This window comes from Macaca mulatta, chromosome X (genome assembly GCF_049350105.2).
Source record: "Macaca mulatta isolate MMU2019108-1 chromosome X, T2T-MMU8v2.0, whole genome shotgun sequence".
NCBI lineage: Eukaryota > Metazoa > Chordata > Mammalia > Primates > Cercopithecidae > Macaca > Macaca mulatta.
The window spans coordinates 156,699,626-156,726,243 of record NC_133426.1 but is presented as its reverse complement, the minus strand read 5'-3'; the positions used below and the strand labels follow the sequence as shown (position 1 = coordinate 156,726,243).

At 46.0% G+C, this 26,618-nt stretch overlaps 1 protein-coding gene across 27 annotated transcripts in view; it reads right to left on the bottom strand.

Moving 5' to 3' along the window:
- MAMLD1 (mastermind like domain containing 1) overlaps positions 1–26,618 on the bottom strand; it is a 144,925-nt gene that overhangs the window by 44,956 nt on the left and 73,351 nt on the right. For 13 of the 27 annotated variants that reach the window (XR_013412643.1, XR_003726038.2, XR_013412646.1 and 10 more), the window contains 2 exons: positions 23,495–23,653; positions 6,377–6,451 (listed from right to left, as the gene is read on the bottom strand). The exons of 3 other annotated variants lie outside the window; for them this stretch is intronic. Coding sequence is in view for 16 of the 24 variants with exons in the window: in XM_077988060.1 (XP_077844186.1) it covers positions 6,377–6,451; positions 23,495–23,590 (171 nt within the window). In the remaining 8 variants the exon portion in view is untranslated. The remainder of the gene's footprint in view (positions 1–6,376; positions 6,452–23,494; positions 23,654–26,618) is intronic. 11 more of the 27 variants (XR_013412647.1, XM_077988062.1, XM_028842181.2 and 8 more) reach the window with 2 other exon arrangements.

Here is a 26,618-nt window from a genome sequence, read left to right as displayed (position 1 = left end):
TAGTATAGACTTGAACTTTTAGGTTGCCTTCTTGTCTTGGTTAAATGCATCAGGCTGCAGTGGTAAAATAGAATACAACAGAGCCCTTACAGGAAAGTAGTAGATCTGGATGTGTTTTCTTGGGGAGCTGTTTAAAATACTGTTTTGGGGAAAGCACAAGTTTCAGAACAGTCATTGTAGGCATCGTATTCGTTGTTCCATTTATTTTTACACACACACACACACACACACACACACACACTGCTATGTGTACACAAAAATAATTTGGAAGGACCTATACCCAACAATTTGGAGTGGTCATTTATTTGGGATGACTGGCAATTCCCTTTCTATTCTCTTCACTTCTCTTTAACGAGAAGGACTCGTAATCCAAAAATTTAAAAAGGTATAAAGTTATCTAAATAAGAAATTCTCCTCTGAAGATGCATCCTCAGGTTGGGGAGATATCAAACAATGAGAAAAGGTCCCAATCTGGGATCTGAACCTCAGGGGAGCTGCCCACCCTTTATAGAAGCACAGCCTGCAAACTCACTAGCAATGTGAGACTTCCTACTCTTCATGGCTTCATACAGTTATCCATTGCGTTGTGTTAATGATCATGACGTGTATGTTAGCAGGTAACCGGGAAAGGAAGTGGGGGCAAAGGAGTATGTGCAGGAATGATCAAAATAAGGAAAGGAAGAGAGGGATCTGGAAACCACCTGAATGCCGATAAGTGAACAGGTAGAATTCTTTTAAAGCTTTTTTCCCCCCTACAAAATAACTCTTTTTCAGCTTTGGAAGTTTCACTAGGACATACAGTACTCATCCTCTGATGTCACCTTAAGTTTGGCTCTTCTGGTTTGATGAGCTTGTAGCCCACTAGGAGCTCAAGGCATGCATGGGGTCACTTGCCAGCACGATGGGGGGCATGACTGTCATGGCCAAGTGAACATCAAAGTAGATCCCCAGGGCTGTATGTCTCAGGCCTTGCTGCACATCAGAATCACTTAGAAACATCCACATTCCTGGGCCCTCCCACCACAAACTGACAGCTTCATCAAGGGTGTGGCCCAGGCATCGGGAGTTTTTCCAACAGCTCCATGACTGATTCTCAACAGAAAACCACTGGCCCAGAGCAAGGTTGGAGGCAGCGTGGCCTAGGGCTCTGATCTTGGCCTTGCCACCGAACCTCTCAGAGCCCAGTTTCTTTATGTGTAAAATGAGCGTAATTACATTTCTTTTCTCACGAAGGTGCTCTGACTATTAAGTGAAACAGGGCACATTGTATGACACCTAATAGCTCCTCACTAACTGGTACCTGGCATTTTAAAGGGCAGGTATGGAAGGGTTCTGGGAGTCCAATTCCCTTCTTAAAGACAGGGAGGTCTCTGAGACCCAGAGAGGGGCAGGCCTTCCCAGAGTTGCTCAGCCAGAGGGCAACGAAGCCCAGGTCAGACGCTGGGCCCCTCCACCACCACTCAACTGCCTCCAGACCCACTGCCTTCGCCATGTTGGTGGTAGGACACTGCATTGCCCCCACAGAAGGGGCTTGCCAACTTGAGTGAGAGGACTTGCACACTTCTTTGACTTTTCTTTTGAGATGCCCACAATCTGAACAAGGGCACTTCAAGGGACAGCTCTGTCAGCAAACTCATCTGAGGCCTGAATACCATGGGTCAGGAAGGAATGGGTTGGAGAGGGGTAGAGCAGGTACAATAAGAGGTCTGAGGCCCATGCAGTCATTCAGTGCCCACTTTCCCAGGAGCCTGACTGGGCACAACACCCATAGTGTCCCTGAGCTGGCCCATGGAGCAGCTCACTAACTGTTTGGCCCACAGCAGGTGCTCAGTAAATGGCAGTTGAACGAATCAATGGACAATGGAACATAAATGACCCAACACACAGGGGACTCAGCCATTTACTCAATCCATTATGGAGCAATCTACAAACAAGCCACTGTGTCCCAAACTGAAATTGTGTTTCTTCTACATCCTCCCAAAGAATCCAAAGAGATCCAATAGGTTAAAAATAGAAATGTACGAAATAGATCAATCAGGGATGATTGCGTGTGGGTTTGACATAAGGATCCCCCGCAGGGAGTCTGAGCTGGCAACAGTCAGTCCCAATGTGCTGTTCATGATGTCTCGAACTGCAAGACAGTTGTAACAATGGTGAAGCAATGCAGAGCCAGGCAGGCCAAGGAGGGGTTGGGGGTTGGGGAAAGGAGGGGAGGGCAGGGGCTGTGAGGAGCAATGGTCTGGCATCCCTGCCAGGTGAGCCTCTGAAATTTGCTGGCAGCTTCTATGGGCTCTCAGAGCTTTCACTTAATTGTTGGTCACCCTTAACCTCTGGGAGTAAGGTGCAGGGATGGAGGAGGCAGGGCATGACCACCAGACACTAAAGGTACCAGCTGGGGCCACTGGCAAAGGAAAGGAGGCTGCACCTCTCCTACATGAGAGCCTGTGTACACACACCTTTTCCAGCACCCATCAACTGCATCCCAAGCAAATGGTCCCTGATCAATTCCAATTCTAGAAACCAACTGACTACTCAATAACAAAGTAGATCCCAGCAGGCCGCCACTGCTGGAGCGGATGTCACTTTTGCTATGCCAAGTCTGTGGCTGGACAGCTGCTAGCATGTACACTCACTGAATGTTTCGTGAGGATGCCTAATAAAGGGGGCAGGCTCACCTGGCTTTTCTCAGGGATGGGGTTGAGGTTGCCGACTGAGGCTGCTGTTTTGGCAGAGTGGCAGGCTGCAAGCCTTTTCTGAGCTTTCATTTTTCAATGCACTTCAATGAGACTCCACTTTGTCAGAGGCCATGCGGCTCCATGTTTTGAATTTCATGGAATGAGCTTTCAACGGTGAGCCTGAAGTACCTGGCTGAACAGCAAGAACACCAGCCAACCCTAAACAAGGCCTAAGAGAGGCGGCTGTGTTTACACGGAAGTGCTCAGCCTTGCTGTAATAGCATCTGCTTTCACCAGACATCAGTGAGGCGTGGAAATCTATTATCCAGTTAATTTTGCCCCTAGATAAAGGCTTGCTTTCGTGTCTCCTCTTTCGCAGTCCCATGATCTGTTACTCATCTCAACTGCGAGAAGTTGGCTGGACTTTCCCCTGTGCCCAGTGCCATGCTCGTGCCTTCACTGGGTCACCTGTGCCTGTGGCTGATGCCGCTGAGGTTTTGCCTGCCCGGACTGGGTGTTTCTGACTAAATCCCACAGCCACCATTTTAGATCAAGGGCAGGAGATAGCTCACTGCTCCGGAATGACCTCCCCTCCCAGCATCCAGGCTGGGGGCGGATGGTCCCCAACCAAGCTCCCAGCTCTTTCTAAATGAATCTCCCTGCTTCACCCATGTGCTTTTTTCCAGTCTCTGTGGTCTTGATGACAGCAGGGTGTTAGTCCTAGCTATGCCACAGCTCCTACTTCCTTCAGGCCTCTCCCTGTGACTATCAGTAGACACTGGCAGGATTTCTACAGAGCATATCTCAAGCTTCTCTTCTTATAGAAAACAGTATGGGATATGATTTGTTTTCAGACAATTGGTTAAGGGATAAGGACACTGGACTCCAGATGTCCCCACTCCCAGCTAGAGCCCTCATAGGCCCTGCCTTTGGTGGCGAGGAAGGGGGAGGGAGTGAGTGACAGTGCCCCGGCATCTTTTAGAAACGAATTCCTTTCTCTCCATACATAAATGCCTGCAGAGTCCCATTTCAGAATCCAGCAGACAAAGCCACCAATGTGATCCCCATGACCTTATAAACATTCATTAAAATGCATTTCAAGGCATGTGATGGCCTCCCCACCCCCTAAATAATGAGAAAACAAAGGTTTCCCTTCTGATAGAGACAAGTTCAGCTCTGAAGTCAACATTATTTCTGATTCTGTCTGAACAATGACATACGGCAACTCTTCCCTTTCTATATTTCTAGTCCAGAATGACAAAAAAAGGGGAAAAATTTCTTAAAGAAGGTAGAGATTATAAGAATATAGTCCATGTCCATAAAATGAGCATAAACAGAGTAAAGAATATAACTTATCCAAAGAAGTCTGGCAGGCTGTTATAAATGCTTAATTTTGAACAATGTAGCTGGAGGTTTAACATGGACACCAATAAAAAGGCCAGCAAAGGGTATGCACTCTTCCTATTGGGCAGGAAGATAAGAGGTCAAAGGTAGCCAGGAAAGAGAAACTCAGGGAGCCTCATTTTCCCTACAGAGGGCACTGGGCATGTAGGCCCTGGGCAAAATTGTCAAAAAGGTGAAAATCGCCTGTGGCTTATTTAGTCTGCTGTTTCTTCACTAGCACCTCACCAGTTCAGCTCAGGCCAATTTGCTAGTCGGTTTTCCTAGTCTCTTCTCTTACATCCATACTCCATGAACAACTTTATTCAATATTGTTACATTTTCCCCCTGTGAATTTTGAGGCACCTGATGTTGGCCAACTAAATTAGACTTCAAGCCCTCTGAGGACAAGGATGGTCCCCAGTAGACTATCTCAGAAGAAAGTAATGAAGATGTTGTGGGGCATGATGGAGGTAGCTGTAGAATAGATAAGAAAACAATGTATCAGGAATGTGTTTGAAGAGACAAAGAGATGGGGGGTGGGGAGAAAGAGAGAGAGTGAGAGCAAGGGAGAGAGAAAGAGAGAACGAATATGTCTGCATTTGCAAATGGGATCAGATGAATATCCATGTGCATAGTATCAATGCCTGTATTTGGGGATGTGTTATTTACATGTTTATTTTCAGCAGAATATTCCAGCAAACTGAAACTGACCTTTCTGTAGAACAAACAGGATTTTGAGCATTTCCAAAATTGCAAGACATGAGGCTCTGGAGAATAGCAGGGTGGTTGGGAACGGCAGGGAACCCTGAATGCTAATGCTGCTTGGCTTCAAGAGGAGTCAGTTACATCTCAGGAGCAAATCTCTGAAAATGGGTGGTTTGGAGCAAGAACCTCAACCTACAAATCGGGGATTTATTGGTGTCCTTGATTCGCCCTGAGCCAGCACTCCATGCAGGCAGATGCAGGCTGGGGTGGAGGAAGGGGCCCTGGAATGCGCATCAGAAGACTGGCGGTTAAGTCCTAGCTTCTCCGTTTGTTGTATGGCTGTGGGCAAGCCACTCCCCTCCCTGAGGCTCAATTTCTTCTTCTGTAAAATGGGTACTTGGCCTACCATATGTGCCTCACAGCATCAGTGAAAGGTTCCATTGTACTCACTGAGGAGAGCACTTGGGGAGCAGTAATCACTACTGATGTCATTCTCAAGGCCCTGTGTCCTCGCATTGGGCTTCTGTTGCTTTCTTACAAATAAGGATGCATTCACTAGGATTGGGGGATGGGGTGGAAGTAGGGACAGGCAAGCAGCTTAGTCCTGACAGCACTGAACTGACAGCCAGCGATGCTGTCTTGGTGGCTGAGCCTGGAAGCTCCTGCCTCCTGCTGCTTGCCACCACCTGCCACTCTGAAGGCTGCCACAGTCGTCAGCCTTCAGCCACCCTGACCTGAGGGCTGGGGCTTCAACAGGCTTCTACCAGAACTATCTGAGCAGCAGCCTGGCGTGGCTGGAAGAGCGCTGACAAAGGCAGAGATGAGCAGACCTGGGTGGGCAGTGTTCTAGAACTACTTTCACCTTTTCTGTAGTGTAAGCATGCTAGTTGGAAGAACTGACAGCTCTAAGAATGATGCTCAACCTATAGATATATATGAATTTAATGAGCTCAGAATTTGTATTGTACCATCTCCTGAGAAGAATCAAAGTATTCTGCCATTGAACAAGCATTTCTTGAGAGCTAGCCTCTAACTCCTAGACTGTCAGAACTGCTGGGCCCTTCAAGACAGGCTGCTCCCACTCACTCATGTTAAGCCTGGTGAGGCCTGTAGTCTGTTTTCACAGGAAGAAACCCTCACCCAGTCTTCTCCAAACGCATTCCCAGGTTCTGTCATTAGTGGGATAGAGATGATTACTGTGGGGAGAAGAGAAACATCTGGATGGATTTGGTGAGGCTGACCTATAGAGGAAGCAGGTGGTGCCTGAGGGAGCTGTAATAGAAGCTGAAGGTCAAAGGAGAGGGCCCTGTCCCAATCCAGATGACCCCGTTTCTGCTGGACCCAGGTTCACAAGCTTAATCTGTATTTTGCCTGAATTTGGCTAACAAGCCCAAAATCACATAGGCAAAGGGAGAAGTGGAGGCAGAACCGAGGTTGGAGGCCAATAGGGCCACAGGGCAGAGGTCATTTAAGCCCAACCTTCTCACTTCTCCCTGGACTTTGCCTCTAAAGGACCTTGTGGTGTGACCTCTTGCAGGTCCCTTTCACACTCGGGGCCTCAGTTTCCCCACTGTAAAGTGAATGGGTCCCAGCTTTGGTAAGCTTATGCTTACCTGGTGCTTTCTTCCTGGGCTGCTCTTGTAGAGAAAAGATAAATCTTCTTCCTCCATCCACGAGGGCTTCTTTCCCTGGGGGTGAGAGTAGGCTGAGGAGAGCTACTTGCACACACTCTTAAAGAAAGTATTATCTGCACCAGCTCAGTGAGAGGCACAGATCAGACTGTTACTTGAATCAAATTATGAGCCTCCCCAAATACATCCATGACATTTAAATAGGGAATTACTTGAACATAGACTGTGGGGTCCGGGAGACTAGCAATGTGAATCCTGAGAGTAGCAGGTCTGCACTTGTTGGATCAAGAAAGGTGGCCTACAATTCTGGTCAAATGAGCTGTGCTTATTGACATATTCTATTAGAGAGTACTACCAAGTCACCAGTCACCAGAAAGGCTGCCAGCTCTCCAACCACCTCGAGGCAACTATCCTGAATGGGGCCTTAACAAGCCTAAGAGAGGGCTGGTTTGGTTCCCAAGCCAATATTTGTTCTGCTGTATGTCAGTCATATGGGACCCAAACCAACCCTCTCCTAGGTGCCTCACCAGTTGCTGCAGGGATCCCAATTTCAAGTTTGGTTTTTTATGGTCAAAGTCCAGCATAGACTAAAGGAAGGGGTGGTGATGATTGTGTTAAAAGAGAACTCCAAACCAGTTTAACTCTTGGACACACATCCTATCTCACCATGGTGCTTCCAACCTTCTAGAGATCATGGACTCCTATTTTCCGATGACAAAGCCCCCCACAGGAGTGTTGCCTGGCCATCAGGGAGTGCCTCTGTAACTCAGGGTGAGATCCCACTTTCAGTCCTCCAGCTGTGGCCCAACCCTGCCCCAACCACCAGGTCTGGCCTGTCCTAGGCTCTTAGGTACGGCTGCATTGTGAAATGATGGCTACAGAGCTGGCATCTCCTATAGTCTAGTTCATCTAGTGCACTACCTCATAGTTAAAATAAATCTGTTTAAGCCACTGAGGGTGGTTCCTAGTGCCAGCTCCAAGAACAGGAAGCTTCCCTTTCTTGGGAGGTGGATGGTTCAGGTCAATGGGAGCAGGGCAACCACAGTAAGTACTAGACCACAAAACAAAGACTCCATGTGTGGCTTCCATCGAGTCCCTCTCCAATTGGTTTGGCCTTCTCTGTCCCATGCAGCACTTCAGCAAGGGGGCTGGCTGAAGGCTATGAATTGTGTGGAGCCTCCTCATTGCAGTCTCCAACCATCTGATGCTGGGAAAATGTCACCAGGATGCACCCCTTTTCTACAATGCTCTAAAGAGGCAGAATAATTCAGAGGTAAGAAAGGAAATACTCCACCAGGGACCCGGGCAGTTCCTACAAAAGCCAGACTTTCCTTCACCTAGGGAGTGACAAGACCAGTGGAAAACACTCTCAAGCAGTAACCCCCAAATGCTCTGCGAGCTGGTGGGGTCCAGATACCACACAGGCAAGTGGGCTGTCAAATCCCATCATCATGATGTAAATATCTCTAGGCTGCCCTGGACTGTGCCTGACCCTGTCCTCAGCTTTCCACACCTCCACCTAGAGCCCATGCACAGAAGGACCACCCAGGAATGCTGCAAGTGTAGACTCACCTCCAGGGCCACCCAGGGAGAAGGAGGGCAGCCACGCTAGTGGCTCCAGGCCCATTTGGGTGGTGGTACCTTCACACCACAAAGCCCAAACTGAGGCCCCAGATTTGGCTGATGAGGGCATATTGAACAGGGGACACTTATGCTCTTCCCCATTGCCGCCTGGTCTCTGGCTACCCGGACATGGCTACCTGTAGATCCTCTCACAGGTGCCACCATCTTGGCTGAGTCTCCTGATGCCAGGTCCCTGAGGCAGTGGCGGGCTTCTTGCTAATGCTGATGGAATTAGGAATGGGATAGGTGGGGAGGGCCCTGGACTGGGCCCTGATGAGCCAAGTGGGTTTTTAGAGGGGCTACTGGTGCATTTTAGGGACAAGACACCTGGCAGAACCAAGCTTGGGCAATAAGGAGCCACTGCTAGTCTGAGAGCTAGAAATAATCAGGTTCTGGGTCATTATTAATTAGGGTAGTTTGGGCTGTGTGGAAATCACATACTATATGGGGTAGCCACAGCTCTCCCTCCAGATAATCTCTAAGACTTCTGATTGGGACTGTGTGAATGCAGTAGCAATATCTCTTCTTACTGCCAGGCCCTGCTAGTCCTGACTCCACGCCCTGGCTGGCTCCCCTTATGATCTGACCCATGCCAGGCTGCCACAGTATGTTACTTCTGCACTAGCACTCCTTGTGACCTGCCTCTCCACTGTCCCTCAGACCTTAAAGAACTATACAAACCCAAAGGGCTCTTCCCAAGAGAATTGATATGACTTGAGGTAATTCCATTTCTGGAAGCAGTCACTCCATTTTCTGCCTCACTCTTTCAGTACTTCACAGAGCAGGATGATCCAGGTGCCCTTGTGGTGAGGACCTTTGTTCAGGGGAGTGTGACTTTCATCAGGGTGGCCCAGATAAACCCAGTGGTTTTGTGTTTTGGAGTGGGAGTGCCTTCCCAAGAACAGGACATGGGATTGAACATGGAAGCCTGTTTCTGGGCTCCATGTCTGTTGGATTGGCCCCATCAGATGAGTGGCAACCTTGCCTGCGGGCACTCTGACCAGGGCACACAATCCTCTGCCCAAAACTACTGGAATCACAAGACACAAATGACTATTGTGGTACTAAGCACTTTGTATGCATTCACATAGTTATCTTTACAACTCTATGAGAAAGATATTCCCATTATCATCCTCATCTTAGAAATGAAGAACAGAGTTGTCTGTAGTTTAGAGGTTTATCAGAGAATCATCTCCAAATTGGTGGGGGCTGGAACTTGAGTGTGAGTGGCTAGAGAGAACAAGGAGCAAAGATTAGAGTCTTGCCTGCCTGTCTTCCTTCCTTCCTTCCTCCCTCCCTCTCTTCCTTCCTTATTCCCGTCTTTCTCCTTTCTTCCCTTTCTCCATTTCCTTTTGTTTTTAGTAAGGGAGACCTGATTTATAAGTAGACTTCAAGAATGACTTTGGAATACTTACTAAGTGACAGGCACAGTGCCAAATGCATTTTAGGCTTTACCTTAATGCTCCCAGTGACTCAAGGAAGTTAGTATTAATATGATCACTCCCACCCTCATTGTACAGATGAGGGTGCCCAGTTGAAGAGAGGGAATGTCACTTGCTTAAGGGCATGTGGCTGGCTAAAAAGTGGTAGAACCAGGGAGTGAACTTGGGTTTGTCAACCTCCAGAGCCCTGTCCTTAAGCAGAAGTGGGGCTTGGAGGAAATGGGCCAAGATGGCATTCAGATGATAAGGAAATGGTTGAAGGAGGGCTAGAGCTAGAGAAAGAGAGAGAGAGAGAGAGAGAGAGACTATACCAACTTCCTCTACAAGCAGGGGACATAACAAGAGCAACCAGTTACCAAGCCCCTGCTTCAGCCCTTTTAACTACATCAATTCCTTTCATCTTCAGCGTAACCTTATGAGGTTAGAAATTGGGGTACTGAGATGAAAAGGCCTTTGGTCCAGGGCCTCCTGGGGAACACACAGTGACAGACTGCCAGGAAGGGGCAGTCAGGAGACACACCTGCTGGACCCACGCAACCTCCCCCTCCTTTCCTGGCATGATAAAAACCAACCCCATTTGGATTGCAGTGGCAAGGTCAGGAAACAAGGTGACAGTCCTCGTCATTGCCAGGACACCAACTAGAGTAGTTTAAATGGGGCAAATAGAAAAATAGTCGCTATGAGAACATTTAAGATCTGCCCTTACAGTAAATTTCAAATATGCAATACAGTATTATTAAATATAGCCGCAGTGCTGTACATTAGATTGCCCAAATTTATGCATCCTATAACTGAGAATTTGTACCCACTGACTGACATCTCCCCATTTCACACCCCACCCATTGCAACTCTCAGTAACTACTCTTCTACTGTTTCTATGATTTTAAAAAAGTTCTATGAATTCAGAAACAAACAGAACTAGATGAAGTTATGGATGGATGCATTGACTAACTTGATTGTGGTAATCATTTCACAATATATAGTATATCAAATCATCACATTGTCCACCTTAAATATTACACATTTTTAATTTGTCAATTATACCTCAGTAGAGCTGGAAAGAATAAAGAGAAGAAAAAAAAAAAAAAACAGTTGCTGGTTAATCAGAGCTTTCTTCCCTGTACTAAGGTGTTTGGGTCTCTAGTTTTGGGACTGAAGCTTATATAATCTGGAGTCCTCTTATGAAACAGAATATAAAATTAAAACAAAATTAGGTACTGGGCCTTAGAAGGCTTGAGGGATGAACTTTGAAGCTTAGGCCAGAGGTGACCTTACCTCTCTCTGTGCTCCAACAGTAGGCTAAATAAAATGGCAACAAGCTTCAGACCACGCAGAAAATTTCCCTGCTTGAGAAATTCAACTGCTGTGTAGGTGGGAGAAGATTCCAGAGACACCTGATTAGTTCAGAACACTCTAGAGGGGCATCCTGTCTGTGATCTCTTCCTGCTAGGACACACCAAAGAGAGATGCTGCTATCAATGGCCACATTTCAAACAATTTATGTCCAGAACATGCCTCCATAGCTCAGCAAAGGGGCCACATGCTTACTGAATAAGCACACTTTAGCTCCTGAGGGCCAACTTTTAGCCTGCAGAAATATCGACCCCACTTCGTAGATTTAGTGCCAGGCTGGTGAGCTCTGATGCCACGAGAATCTTGGCATCAGAGCAGCTGAGGCTTGGAGGGAATGTGGGTTAAGGAGTCAGTTTAAAGACTCTTCCCATGGTCTAGGTCCTCTCTTTTTAAATTGAGGTAAAATTGACATAGCATGAAATTAACTTTTTAAAAGCGTACAATTCACTAGCATTTAGGACATTCACAATGTTGTGTAACTATCACCACTATCTAGTTCCACAACTTTTTCATCATCCCAAATGGAAATCCCCCTCCCCCAGCTCCTGGCAACACATTTATCTACCTTCTGTTTCTATAAATGTGCTTATTATGAACATTTCATATAAATGGGATCATGCGATATGTGGCTTTTTGTGCCTGGCTTATTTCACCCAGCATCATGTTTTCTGGGCTCATCCATGTTGTAGCATGCCTCAGCACTCCATTCCTTTTGTGATTCATGAAATTAACTTTCATGTGATTCATGAAATTAACCAAATAATATTCCATTGTGTGGACGTGCCACACTTTGTCAGTCCATTCATCTGATGGACATTTGGGTTGTTTCTGTCTGTCTTTTGGCTATTGTGAATAGTGTTGCTGTGAACATTAGCAGACAAGTTTTTGCTGAACACTTGTTTTTGGTTCTTTTGGGTGTATACCAAGGAGTAGAATTGCTAGGTCATGGAGTAATTTTATGTTGAACTAACTTTTTGAGGAACCGTCACACTGTTTTCCACAGCCTGGATCTTCTTGGAAACTTGCATCATTGGAGGCATATGGAAGAGCAGCAGGGAGAGCTAGGACCCAAAGCTGATCTCCAGACTGGCAGAGAAATCTCTGCAGCTTCCTTAGAGAAGCACCTTTCTGTTCCTGCTGCTGGTCCACACCACACTGTACCATGACCTTTGCTAGTACCAGAGGTAGATGTAGGCAACACTTTTCCTATCTTCAGGCCAAATGATGGCATCCAGAGGCTGAGGGCCAAGGGAAAGAGCATGAACAAATGCAGTGACCAGGGAGTTGGCTTCTGTACCTTCTTAAGGCCAAGTGCCCTTTCCTGTCTAAAACTGCAACTTGAACAGTGCTTGGTAAAGCCCTAATATCCTATGACAGAGTTTGGGGAGACCCACTGGTCACTGCCATTTGAGCTGGAAAGGACGTTGCACTCTCTTCCTGGCTGGGAATGTGCCTTCTAGCATGGACTGCATTTGCCTCGGGCAAGAAACTTTTCTGAAGGCTTTGTCTTCCGCAAGCCTACTCTGCTGCACCCACTCTTCTGCCTCCCAGCCCCTCCGGCTCAGCTCTATATCTGGAACCCTGAAAAGGTGAGCTCATCATATGCTCCCCCATCTATTCAGCCATGCGGGAAATCCCTCTAGATCCATCTTTGGGAACAATATGGCCAGAATCAGCAAGAGGCGTATCTGCACAACAACTCAGCAGAGACTGCCTGTGCAAGGGGTGTGTACCTGGCAGGTTGGTTCTGCATTTTTATACACATACAGGATGCAGCTTCTAGTAGCAAAGACTTTTTAGGGCTGTATGGGGGGGGGTATATCATGTTCATGCACTCACAGTAGGCTAAAGGGATCCATATAGACTCTCAGGATGTTGCACTTTTCTAGACCTTCAGATCCAAGTCTTGGTGTTACCAACTACAGGCCTTTATAATATCCCAGGCCCTTTCAGTGGACAATGCACTTTCTCTTTCATCATCCTTTGATTCTAACAAGAATCCTAGGAGGTAGGCAGTGCTTTGCTCAGGGTCCTTGTTACACATGGGTAAACTGAGGCAAATGAGTTGCAGGTGGCTTACTAAAAGTCATATAGATAGTGGCAGAGCAGAGTTTGGCACTCAGGGGTCCAGAGTTCAGCCCAGGTAGCAGAACCCCAAGAACCCCAGGCATGTATAGTGGTGGATGTGTGGACACCTCAGCAGTAAGTCAGCCTTCCCTGAATGAACCCAGAGGTAATTCTGGGGTGCTAAAAGAAAGGCAGATCATGTCAGCTCTTCACACTTACACTGAGGATAAAAAATCACTTTTAGTTTCAACCACAGCATTTTGACTTGCCTGTAGGGACTGTTGTATTTGACCCAAGGTTTTCCAAACTGTACATCACAGGATAGTGCCAGGTAGCAGTGACCTCAGAGAAGAAATCTCCTATTGTAGTTTTATGATATACATTAGGGTAGCTTGGCTGCTGATAATTTGCTGATCCTACTGGGCCCTTAATGAGCTCTCAAGTGTCAGGGTACACTGACTGGACCACTGCACACTCCTTGCACATTATAGGCTTTGTAGGCAAATGGATAATTTGATTATACAAAAAGAAGAAGAAGAAGAAGAAGAAGAAGAAGAAGAAGAAGAAGAAGAAGAAGAAGAAGAAGAAGAAGAACAAGAAGACCTTCTGCACGACAAATTCTGATAGAAGAACTTAGCAGTGTAGGGTGATTAGAGGGCTTGAGGTAAGCCCTGAGCCCTCATGGTCTGTTTAAATTTTGTCTCTAATTGGTGGTCACCTTGGGCAAGTCATTTTTCCCTCCATGAGCCTGTTTTCTTTTTTTTTTCTTTTCTTTTTTTTTTTTTTTTGAGACGGAGTCTGGCTCTGTCGTCCGGGCTGGAGAGCAGTGGCCGGATCTCAGCTCACTGCAAGCTCCGCCTCCCGGATTTACGCCATTCTCCTGCCTCAGCCTCCCGAGTAGCTGGGACTACAGGCACCCGCCACCTCGCCTGGCTAGTTTTTTCTTTGTATTTTTTTAGTAGAGACGGGGTTTCACCGTGTTAGCTAGGATGGTCTCGATCTCCTGACCTCGTGATCCGCCCGTCTCGGCCTCCCAAAGTGCTGGGATTACAGGCTTGAGCCACCGCGCCCGGCCAAGCCTGTTTTCTTACCTACAAAATGGGGAAAGTAAAGCCTTCGTAAATTTCTTGTAAGGATTGCATGAGCTTAGCAATGTAATTAGCATAGTGTGTGGCATAGTGTAGATACCAAATAAATGTGATCTCTCTTTCTACTCTTGAAAATGCAAACACATTCTTTGTGGTCCTAAAATAGCCTGTAACATGGTTTACTCAGCAGCATTTGCTATTCAAGGCAGATCTGCCTTTAGTCATTGGCTGCGCTCCTGAACAGCTGTGTGAAAGGCTAACTTTTGTAAACCAAATCATAATAAAATGCAGCAAAAATTTGTCACTGAAAGGAAATCCTCAGTATATCCTTTTATGAAGTGAAAGATCCCTCATGCAAACTTATCTTTTTTAAAAGTGCGCATTTGGAGATATAGCCCTTTCTTATGAATCCTAATTCAATTTTGGCCATAGACACATGTTGATGTCCCACAGTCCCAAAGCACATAGCAACAAGAGTAGGTTCTGTATTGAAAATACTGACAATTTAAAAACACGTACTTATTTTACTGTATGTGGACAGTGTCTATGATTGCATCATGAAAAGTGTCATTTAACCATGTGCATGTACATGAGAGAGATAGAGAGAGAGAAGTGGTAGGGTGGTGGTGATAGAAGGGATGGTGATAGTAATCATGGTAATGGTAGAGGTGATGGAGGTAGTAATGACAGAGGTAATGGTGGTAGTGACGATGGTGGTGGTGGTAATGGTGGTGGATGTGGTAGTGGCAACTGGGATGGTGGGATGGTGGTAGCAATGGTGATGGTGGTAATGGTGTTGATTTAAAGGGTGGTGGTGGTAGTGAAGGTGAGGGTAGTGGTGGTGGAGGTCGCGGTGGTGTAAGTGAGGGTGGTGGTGGTGGTGCTGGCAGCAATAGTGATGGTGGTGATGGTGTTGATGAGGGTGTTGGGATCAGGGTGAGTTCCCACAGTATATTTCATTCTGGTTGTACCACTCTGTCATCAGCACACCACTGACTGGGACAGAGGAAGAAGGTTCACTCTGAATGTGTTATTAACGGAAACCTCAAAACAATCTGTCTCCTCATAGTCATTCATAATTATCTTTTTCTTACCTGGAAAACTGAAACTGAATTACCGGGAAAAACACAGGAGATTTTTGTTTGTTAATATGCTGCCAATAAAGTAATTTTATGTCAAATTTAACTACAGGAAAGGGCAAGGCATTTTCTAAGTTCCTTAGATGTCATGTGGCTAAAAAAAACAAAAGGATGGACAGCAGTTAGATACTGTACACTTAGCTGTTTGAAGCCATATATTCAGAAAGCAGATGTTGGGAGTTGGTGTTTGAGGACTGACTTCCTGGAGGTATTTTATGTAGGCCAAGTTCATTGTTTTAAACTCTAAGGACTTGACTTGAGGGAGGAAAAGAGGCAAGAAAATGTTTAGTTTCGCTGACAGCATCACATGGGCAGCCCTAATGCTAGACAACTTTAGGGCCTGAAGCTTATTATAGGAAAAGAAGCACCTACAGAGTGGCACTGGGCTCCCCTACCCTACAGAGATGAAGGCATCTGACAGTAAAGGGCAGGCAGGGCTGCCTAGGGGGCCCAGAACAGACACCTCCATGAGAATGAGCACAGGCCAGGGAGAGAAGTGGGGAACCAGAGAGAAGGAGCTGGAATTCTAGTGGGACAAACGATAAGTGAACAACAAGAACAAGATAAGAGTATATGCAGTATTCTTTCAAAGACTGAAAAAATAGTGATGTGATATAAAAAATAGTGATGTGATAGAATGGCTGGTGGCTCCGAGCAGGCCAGGAGAAGGACTGGGGGCAGAGCACTCTAGGCAGGAGGGCAGCAAGTGGGAAGGCTCTGGGGTGTGGCTTTTGGACTGTTCCAGTGACGGGCAGGCAGCCAGTGTGCCTGTCACACAATGCACCAGGGAAGTAGTCGTGAGTTTGCAGAGGGTCTTGCAGGCTATGGGAAGTGGGTTGGATTGTATTTTGTTTGTAGGGAAGCCATCGGGGGGCTTAAGCAGAGGAAGGATTGGCTTCGTCTTTTTGAAAAAGATCTCTCTGGATGCTGATGGAAGGAGAAATGGAAGGAAAAGGGACAGTTTTAGGGGCAAAAACTTTTGAGAAGGGTGGAATTGGGAGTGTGGAGTTGGGGCCAGCTTTGGCACAGCAAGGGAAGCTAAACATGTGGCCGCGTGAGGGCCTGTAATTCTACCTGAAATGAGTACCATTTATTAGGGTAAACAAATGAACCATATGCCCAGTGATACAGACCAAGTGTTGGCAAACTTCTTCTGTGATAGCCCAGGTAGTAAATACCTTAGGCTTTGCAGGCCATGTGGTCTCTGTTGAAGCCCTGTGTAGTAGACAATATGTTAATGACTGGGCGTGACTGTGTGCTAATAAAAGTTTATTTACAAAACAGCCTGTGGGCTGGATTTAGCTCACAGGCTGTAGTTTGCCAACCTCTGACCTAGAGCATGAACTGAGCATCTTCTTGGAAGGAAATAAGTTCTTTCCAAGTTGCCCTCCTCACACTGCAGGGGGCCATGTAGGCCCATTGTTCGCAAGAGAGTGGGTGGGCAACCTTTCTGAAGCAGAAAAACGTAAAGATTTCTTCCATAGTGCAAGCAGAATGACCATTTCCAAACCGTGCAAGTGATCCAGCAGTCCCAAAAGTTGTTTAACTTCTCATTGTGCACCTGTTCTCAGGTGCTCTGAAGCTTCCAGCGAGAGGAGAGAAACATCATCCCCTCCAGAATTCCCTTGGGCCTTGCCGTTATAGTCTTGTACATTGTTGAACAATTTGCATGGGCTAGTGGATTAAAGCACACCCTCCACCCTCAGGCCCTCAAGGATCTCTATGATAACACAGTCTCACCTTCTACCCCTTCCATCCCCATCCTAGGTGCTATGGCCAACCTTGAGGCTGCCATGTTAGGTCTATGCATTTCCCACCTCCATCACGTAACTCTCTGAAGGCCAGGTAGTTTCCTATTCATCTTGGTAACCCCAAAGCCTCGTGACAGGGCTCAGCTGGCATCTGCAGATGTGAATGAACTACTGGAGAAAATGGTACTCTGCAAATAACTGCAAATAACTCTGTTCTCTTCCCATTTCCTATGTAAGGCCTAGAGACAACGACCTTTAGATGCATCCCTTCCCCTCTGTATGACACTGGCCTTCTCTTGTGTCCAGCAATGTGGGTGGCCTACATGATTTCTAAGGGACTTCTGGCCAAGATGAACAGCAGCTGCATCTTATTGAGCATTTACTATGTGCCATCTACTGAGCCACAGCTCCAGGGACATAGAAGCAGGAGCTCTCAGGGTCAGGGCAGTGATTGAGCAAGTGAGCACCTATGCCAGCCCTGCCTCAGGATGGGGACTCGAGAGGGTGATGGAAACCTGCAGCACTGGAGGGAGGCAGACAAAGACAGGCCTGTGCTGAGGAGGCCCGGAGCAAGAGAGAGGGAGGCAATGACAACAGAGACATGCCTGGGCCTTGGGTTTGAGTGCCCAGTGGTCAAATCCACTTCCCTGTGGCTGATGCTTGCCTTTCTAACTTTGGAATTTAAGGGTTGGAGATCTGGTGAGAAGGGAGGAGGGAGACGAGGAGGAGAAGGGAAAGGCAGGAAGGAAGGGGAGGGAAAGGAAAAGTAAAAGGGGAGGAGGAAGGTTTCCAACAAATTATTCTATATCAACTGTGGAAATCAAAATTTGTTGCCCAAATCTTAGAAGCTCATGTCGCTCCTCCCCAGAAGTCTGGAATGCAGCACCCCAGGGGTAGCTTATAACCCAAATATCTATCTGTAAAAAGGGAAACACTGGGCTTTTCAGCTGTGGATTCTCAGTAAAAGCAAGAGGCCTCAGCCTACACAGGCCAGCCCAGAGTTTGAGGAACCCCAGGCCCACACCCACAGGGCTGGCCCCCGGGTCTGCATACTCCCTAGAAATGTGCACACTTCTGAGCCTCAACTCTGTCCTGGAGTTCAACAGCATCCCTCTCCTTCCTGGGGCAGTTCCACCTCCAGAAACCTGTTACCTTGGGCCTTTTGTCAAGGAAACTGTGGGAAAGAGCTAGGCAGGAATGCAGTTGAGGCCAGCATGGGCTCCTAAAAGTTCAGAAATAGGCAGTGTCATGCTCCCAGGTGCCTGCATAAGCCAGCTGAAAAATGGAGCTCCCCTCACCAACACCCTCCCTTCAAAGAGACTGTGATTTGCAGGTCACTGGTTTGCCGAGCCAGGCTACCCAGGCAGGACCCAGATGCCAAGCCCAGTGGTATCCTGCAAGCTGAGCAGTGCTCAGTTCTTGCGAAAAAGGTCTGTGTGAAGGCAAGGCCTCTGCCTGGCTTCTCGCCCCAGTTGGGTGTCTGGAACAGGAAAGAGCCCTTACTGCAGGAGAAGGAGGAGGGAGCAAAGGGAGCGAACAGCTACGTGCTCCACGGGGAGGATCCCCAAAGTAGAAAGGCACATACACACTGCAGCCCTTGACCCAGAATGCTCACAGCTACATTACAGATTCAGGTCTCCTCAGTGCAGTGGAGCTGCTGATGAGACTGTGGGATCCTCAGGGGTCAGGACACACATTTCCCATTACCCTTCTGATGGCAAAAATCCTCTGAGCCAATGCCAACCTCTGATCATTAAAAAAAAACGTGCTCACGGCAGTGTGTGGTTTAGGACCATGCCCTGTGTGGTTTGGAACACACGCACAACCATACCTTGTTCATCACCATCCCAGAAACCCTGACGCAGGCAAAGAGCAGAGTTATTAACCCTACTTTACTGATGTGCAGATTGAGGCCCAGAGGCTCATGCAAGTTCTCAGTAAATGGCAGGGACAGTTGCCTCTAGATTAACTGACCCCTGAGATCACCTGGGTCTTGGAAGGGGGCCCATACACATGAGCTCCCCTCTCTTGGGGCCAGATTTGCACCTGTGCCGTGCCTTCAGCCTGCATGAAGTAGGGGATGCTGGCAAAGACTCAAACCTCTGAATCTGGGTTTTCTCTTGAGGCTTCTAAGGGAGCTGTTTCGACCACTCACTCTGTTCCCAGCTGACTGCCCCTGCATGGGGTTTTAAAGCAGCCTAGCTTTCTGCCAGGCTTGGCAGTGGACAATGCTGGTCAGTCAGAAGGTCCCAGAGAGCTACCAGAATGAAGTAAATGTGCTTCTACTCTTTACCTGTTTATGGGCTGTCTCTGCCACTGGAATGAAAGGCAATGAGAACAGTGCCTGGCCTGCAGAAGGCCCCGGAGATACCTGAGCTTCTAATCTGGGAGGGGAAAGCATCAGGGTAGGAAGAGCTTTGGAGGCAGGGCACCCGAGTTTGAGATCTGAATTTACAACTTCCTGCCTGTGTGACATTGGGAAAGTCTCCATCCTTTCTGAGTCTCAGTCTCCACCCTGGGGAAGTGGAAATATCAATCTCTGTGACACAGAAGCAAATGAGCTAATGTGCACAAAGTACCTTGCACAAGAGAGATGCTCAACCACTTGCCTCCAGGGTTCACCAAGAACTACAGAGTAAGATAGATTTGTTCCCAGTGGAGGAAGCCTGGGAATAATTTGCCCCTAGACTATGAATTCCTGGGGCTCAAGATCTAGCACAGGGCTGGGCACAGAGAAGGGACCCTGGAAACGTAGCAGGAGGCCAGAGATAAACAAGCCCTTAGAGCTCATACCCATGCCCTCTGACCTCAAGAAGAAAGAAACCTGCTCAAAGTCTCACAAAGAGCTTGCTCCAACCCTGGATCAAGTCTGAGGTCTCCTTCCTGAGCCCAGCACTTTTTTTTTGCAAGAAGTATATGCCTCCAAAGCTGATGGGCACAAATCTTGAACCCCATCACATACACACCAAGGGAGGAGGTGACTAGAGCTCCTCCTACTGGGTATGCCTAAGGTCACCGGTCTAAAGAAAAATGACCGACAGAATGGGGCCAGTACTTTTGTAGCCATCCAAATGTCCACATACCCTGTTACACTAAGGGCTCCTCTCTCCCCGTTCTTCAGCCCTCCTTGCATTTAGAGGTGAGAAAGATGTGGGCTGAGGGGTTGTTTTTCGCCATATTGTAGACTGAAAGCACACTGCACTTGGGGCCATCCAAATGAGGACCCTTGACGTAGCGCCCCACCTTCTGGATGGCCATCCTTCTGAAAGTCACTGAATTTCTCAGACTTTATTCTCTTTATCCATAAAGAAGGAGAATAATAATAATCCCCCAACCCTGCCCAACCACTGACTGGTTGGGAAGCTCAGAAGAAATACTGGGCACGGCATCCCATTGTAGTCTGTAGAGTGAATCGCTTCTTAACATTAAATGGCTGAACACAGAAGATGTGCAAAGAGCACTGTGTCCCCTTCCTCCTCCAACTGAACATTTCATGTCCTGCACACCCCCGTTTTGTCTAGGAGCTGCCTTATGAAGGGAATAGGTGCCTGCTCCGAGCTGGAGGAAACTGCCACTTATGGTGAGGTGTAGACTGAGACAGAGATGGCGTGTGACATGCACACTGAGTCTCAAATGTTCAAAAAGTCAAACTCTTCTGTTCCCCAGATCGCCAGAGTCATTAAGCAGTCACACTATTAAATGAATGAACAGACGCTGAAAAGGTACTTGCATTACTGAGATTTCTTATGGTGATGGCCCCTGCCTGATATGTATTCAGCGTTTTGTAGTTTTCAATATGCATTAGAGTATAGTGGTGATGACACTGGTCTCTGAGTTTGTCACTTTCTTCTATCTGTGACTTTGGTCAAATTGCTTAACCTCTCTGAGTCTCGGTTTCCTGGAGATGATAATAGCTTCTTCCCAGCGTTATCATGAGGATTACAGGAGATAATGCCCCACGAATGCTTAGTAAAGTGCCTAGCACCTAGTCAATGCCGAATTAAAGGTGGTTATTCTTACTTTTGGTTCATTTGAACTTTGTTCTCAGGGAGGGCAAAGGATGAACAAAGCCTCATAGCTAGTGAGGAGTAGCTGCAAGACTAAAACCCTGGTGTTCTGAGCCCTAGTCTTAGGCCAAGAACAACTGTTACGTGAGATGCGCGTTTTCCTTCAAGGGAGCTCACAATTATTTCCATGTAAATTCAAGGACTGCTTAAAGAGAACTCTCCTCTGGGACTGGTATCAGTTTATTTTAAGATTGATTTGAAACATGTTTTTTGTTTGTTTGTTTGTTTTCTGGGAAAGAACAAGAGAACCAGTCAAGCTGAATGCCTGAAGCAAATCTCTCTTAGCGATGCTTTCAGGATGAGGGAGAGTGGTGCGAGAAATATGCTTCCAGATGCACAGGGTTTCCTGGGACTAGGGTTCAGGGTGTCATCCCTGGCTGTTATGAAGTGTCAGAAGGAGAACAAACAAGGGAAACATCTGAGATCCAGCTAAGGCTACACCCTGGAAATGCAAGCCCAGCTCTTGCAAAGGACCTGCTTCGGCCACTCACCTTCCAGGCCTTATAGCAACTTGTTTGGACAGCAGGTTTCTTGGCGGACTCACAGGCCATTCTGCTTTTATTTGGTTAACCTCAGTCCACAAGCACCCAGATGCTGAGATCCTCAGTGTGTGCAGCAGTTTCATATTAGCACTGGGTACCTTTCTGAGACTACAAGGATACTGTACAGCAGCACCTGTCATGTCCAGTCAAAGGAGTGGGCTCTCTCAGTGTCATCCAATGCTGTTTCAACTGTGAAGAAGACCATCTGAGAGAGTTGCTTTTGGAGCCTAAGACAAATTTTTAAAAATCTTTGATCTCCTCAACTGGGGTGAATTCTTGGTCTAGGACAGCTTGAAGTTTTAGAAAGAGTCAAGCCACTCAGAACCCAACAGGGAACTCTTTCAGAGAATGAGGTGTGGCATAGAGGAGGCAGAGGGCTGATCTTGATCAAGTCCAAAGTGTGACTCTAGAGTAATGAATGTGAATTTTTGGCAAAGTTTACAAAGGGCTCTAAAGGCCATCTGCAAAGAGAAGCCAAGCCCGGAAATGAGGTAAGCAATGACAACTTCTCCAGAGTAAACGCACAGATGGCCACTCCAAGGACCTATTCTAAGGACAGCCCCCACTGGAATCTGTGCATTCAACTGTGCACTGATCAAAACCAAAGCAGTTACTTACTGGTCACACTTTTTAAGAGTGTTGGAGGAGTTGGGGAGAAGGGGAAGAGGACTCCTGCATCCACAGTCTATCAACCTTTTCTCCTACAGTTTGGCTCAAGTGAATGGAAACAAGTGGGAAACAAAAGAGAAATTTAAAGTCATGCTAAAACTGATCATGGACTCTGGGAGCATTATTAGGTTTTTCTTTACTGACTCAATTGTTGATCATAAGAGAGAAGCATGAAATATAAAGGGTAATTAGAATGGAGGTTAGAGATTTCTTTCTAGAAGAGGCCTAAGGCCTGGAAATTTGGACAGTCTGCTGGTCAAGTAACGTCTCTATCTCTGCCATCCCACCTGATTGCAATCTCTGTGAGAACTGGTGACTGCAGTAAACAGTTTTGTAAATGTCTACATGCTCAACTTGATAGCACATTCTCAATACACTGTTGGTGGTTGACAATGAGGAAACAAAGAGAAAACAAGATTTCAATCGCCTCCTTCCACATCTGTGCACATATCACAATTCTAAAATAAATAGAAAGCTGACTTGCTGAAAGTGGATTGCCCTGGGAATTGGAGAAGACAGGCCCTCTAGTTATGTGAAATGGCATTACCTCAGAGCCCAGGGCTTCCAGTTCTATGAAAAGGAAGGAAGCCGACCCACGGCTCTGTAAGAGCCATTTCCTCTCTGCTCTATTAATTTCAGAGATTAAGCAAGCCACTCCTCTGTGGCCCTAATACCCTGAGATAATAGCTATTGTGTTTGCTGCAATTCCTGCTAACAGAGCTAATCTTGGTAGATTGGTGGTGTTGCCGGCTTTTATTGTCAAATTAAACTAGTCAATGGCTCTCATAGTCCCTTCTATCATCTTCCTGCTCCTAGAACTACCACTAGAATCCCTAATCCTGAGTTTCAGAACACTTGGATGATATCTGAGTTCCCAGAGAGGAAAGTAGAAGTGTGTCAGATGAATTTTTAAAAGGACAACAGGGCCAGAAAGTTGAACGGGAAGCCCTCTCTGTGCCCTACTCACTAGCTTTTTGTTCTCAGTCATACTAGGAAGCTCGTGCGATATATCTAGTGCTTGCCATTCTGACTGGCTTCTATTAAGAGAAAAAGTAACCTCGTCTTCCCTCTCCTCAGCCTTCCTCATTTTTCTTATTGAATGAGTGCAATGCAGTGATCACTACTAGACTGGGAGTCCATATGGAGCCTTAGACTGTATTTCCAGCTCCTCTAGAAACCCACAAGGGGTGGGATCAGCTCATCTCCTAGATCTCTTCTAGATCACATTTGAGTTCTTTATATTTTGAGTTGGACCCCTGCCACCAAGTTTGCACAGAAAATTTCAATAACACATCTTACGTTCAAGTTTAAGATTAGAAGCATTCAACACCCCCCTCCCCCCATGGCCCATTGTCTGACCGATTCCTGGAGCTTTCTGGGCTCCTGACGATTTCCCACCATGGCGAAATGGGGAAGCATGCTCTTGATTACAAGCCGACTTTTCCAGTCATCCATTGTTTGACCTGCAATTTTATTCTTGACTCTCCAAGGCGTTTCCCAAACGACCTAGACACAGGGCTTAGGGAGACAAAAAGTACACTGTCTTTCAGATATGAAGATGAGACCATTGACCCTGTGAATCACAGACTTTCACTCTGAAGACAGGTTTGTGTGGAGTCAGCCACATTCCTTTTCCCTTCTTCCCACCCACCACCCTCATTGAGCACCCCAACCCCCAAGGATGAGAGGCATTTCTGTGAGACAGTTGGCTGGGATAAAATGACAGTCCTTGACCAGAGGAAAGAACAAAGTTCACTGGAAGGCAGAGGGGTGGATGGAAGAGCAGCTTCATGTGACTAAAACAACACTGGGCCTATAGGCATGGTATCTGGGTCCTAGGTCTGGATTTGCTTTTGTGTGATATGCAGTGGGATCCAGGGAAAGCTTCCTCTGTTCTATGAGATGCAATTTCTTTATATCAAAACATGGTGGCTAAATTAAGTGATGGCTTAGGGCCTCTTCAGTTCCACTAGAGTAAGTCTTATGGTTCATAGAAGCAGCAGCCACCAACTGTGGCACTGTTAGGATACAGCCAAGTGAGCTAACAGTTCAAAGCCTGACAGATACAGGAAGGGAACAATGGATATTGAAAGGGGCTCATGAAACCCTGGTGCACTGATTTACACGAAACTGACTGAGCAGGCTATGATCATGGCTGCTTCTCCATGACGGATAAGCAGACATATGCAAACCCAGGTAAAGTTTCATTTCTTTTTGTTTTTCATGATGTAAACATGAAATAAGAGCTCCACTAAGACATTAATATATAAGGACAGCTCTACTTCCCATAAACCTTCCCATAAACTGCCATGTTGGCAGTACAGCATCAGGCTCTAAAATCTCAATGTCCAAACCTCTGCCTCTGGAAAGATGGAGAAGTACTTTTCCCCATTCTCTCACTGAGTATCACTAAAACCTCTGGACAGTTATATATAAAACAAACAAAATAAGACATTAAAAGGTGGAAAGAAAAAAGTATACTGGTTAGGGACCTTGGGACCTGAGCAATGATGCAGTGGCGAGTTCTCTGGATTTTGTTTTTGCCTCATATATACCAGACTTGGAGCTGAAGAAGCCAGAAACCCAGAATGCCATTGGGCACTAACAAAGAAGCCCCAACAAAAGCCTGCTCTTTCTAGCCAAAAGACCAGGAAAGAGGTAGCCTAGCAAGACAGAAAACTTTTAGACAATGACTGCTCTGCTCCAGCCAAACACCATAGAAGAAAATGCAGTCCCATTATATTCCATCAACAAAAGCCAAATGAGGAGCCTAGACTCCACACCCACATAGCAGTAATGAGGTGCCCTTCCCTATCCCCACTAGAGTAGTATCAGAAAAAGCCTAGTGGGGAGTTGGAATTCTCACCACTGCCCAGCAGTAATGAGGAGCTCCACCCTCCCTGATGTCAATGAAGAATAAGATGGTGCCCCCCTTCCCTGCCAGAGCAGTGTCAGGGGAAGTCAGCTAAAACAGAAAATTTAAATAAGATCCAGTCTTATAATGCAATATCCAAACTGCCCAAGTTTCAGTAGCAAAGCACTTGTCATACCAAGAACCAGTAAGATATCAATCAGAATGGAAAATATTATTGGCAGATGCCAACAGTAAGATGACACAGACGTCAGAATTGCCTGACAAGGATTTTAAAGCAGTAATCATTAAAGTGCTTCAACCAACAATTACAACCATGCTTGGAAGCAAATGAAAAAAATACAGAAAGTCTCAGCAAAGTAATCAGAATTCTTAGCAGAGAAATAGAACATATAAAAAAGAACCAAATGGAAATTTTAGAAATGAAAAATACAATAATGGAAATAAATTCAGTGAATCGAATTAAGAAGAGAATGGTAAGAACAGAGGAAGGAATTAAGATAGAACAATAGAAATGACCAATCTGAACAACACAGAGAAGACATCCTGGAAAAAAAATAAACATAGACTCAAGGACATGTAGGATTACAAACAAAGGATCTAACTTTCATGTCACTGGAATTCCAGAAGGAGATGAGAAAGAGAATGGAATGAGACCAAAAAAAAACAAACAAACAAACAAACAAACAAACAAAAAAAAAACAACTATTCAAAGAAATAATTGCTGAAAACTCCCCAAATTTGACAAAAGACATAAATCTGGAAATTAAAGAAGCTGAGTGAACCTCAAACAGTATAAATATAAAGAAATCCACTCCAAGACCTGTAATAACGAAATTTCTGAAACATGAAGAGAAAAGCCTTGAATGCAGTGAAAGAGAAATGATACCTTACCTATAGAAGAAAAATAATTTGGATGAGAGTGAAATTTTGGTCATAAACCATGGATTCCAGAAGGAAGTAGCATAATATTTTTCAAGTGCTGAATAAAGAGAACTGTCAACCCAGAACCCTATACTCAGTGAAGATACCACTTCAGACATGAAAGGGAGATCAAGACATTCTCAGATCAAGAGACACTAACAAAATTAGTCAACAACATGCCTCTACTAAGAGAATATCTAAAGAAAATTCTCTAAGCAGAAAAGGAATGATAAAAGAAAGAATATTAAACATTAGAAAGGAATAAAGACCAATGGAAAGAGAAAAAATTATGGGTAAATGTAATGGACTTTCCTTCTCCTCTTGAGTTTTCCAAATTATGTTTGAAGGTTAAAGCATGAATTATAACATTGTCTGATGTGTCTGTAAGTGTATGTGGAAGGAATATTTAACACAATTATATTATAAATAGAGGAGAGTAAAGGGGCGAAAGGAGAGGTAGGGTTTCTACACTGAAACTGGCAAAATGTTGACACCAGTAGATTATTATAAGTTAGGTATATATATAATGTAATACCTAGAGTGATCCCTTAAAATACTATACAAAAAGATAGATTCAAAAATGCTATATACGAAACAAATGGAATTCTAAACATTGTTCAAGTAACCCACAGGAAGTCAGAAAAAAGAAAATAGAAAAACAAAAAATCAGAGAACAAACAGAAAACA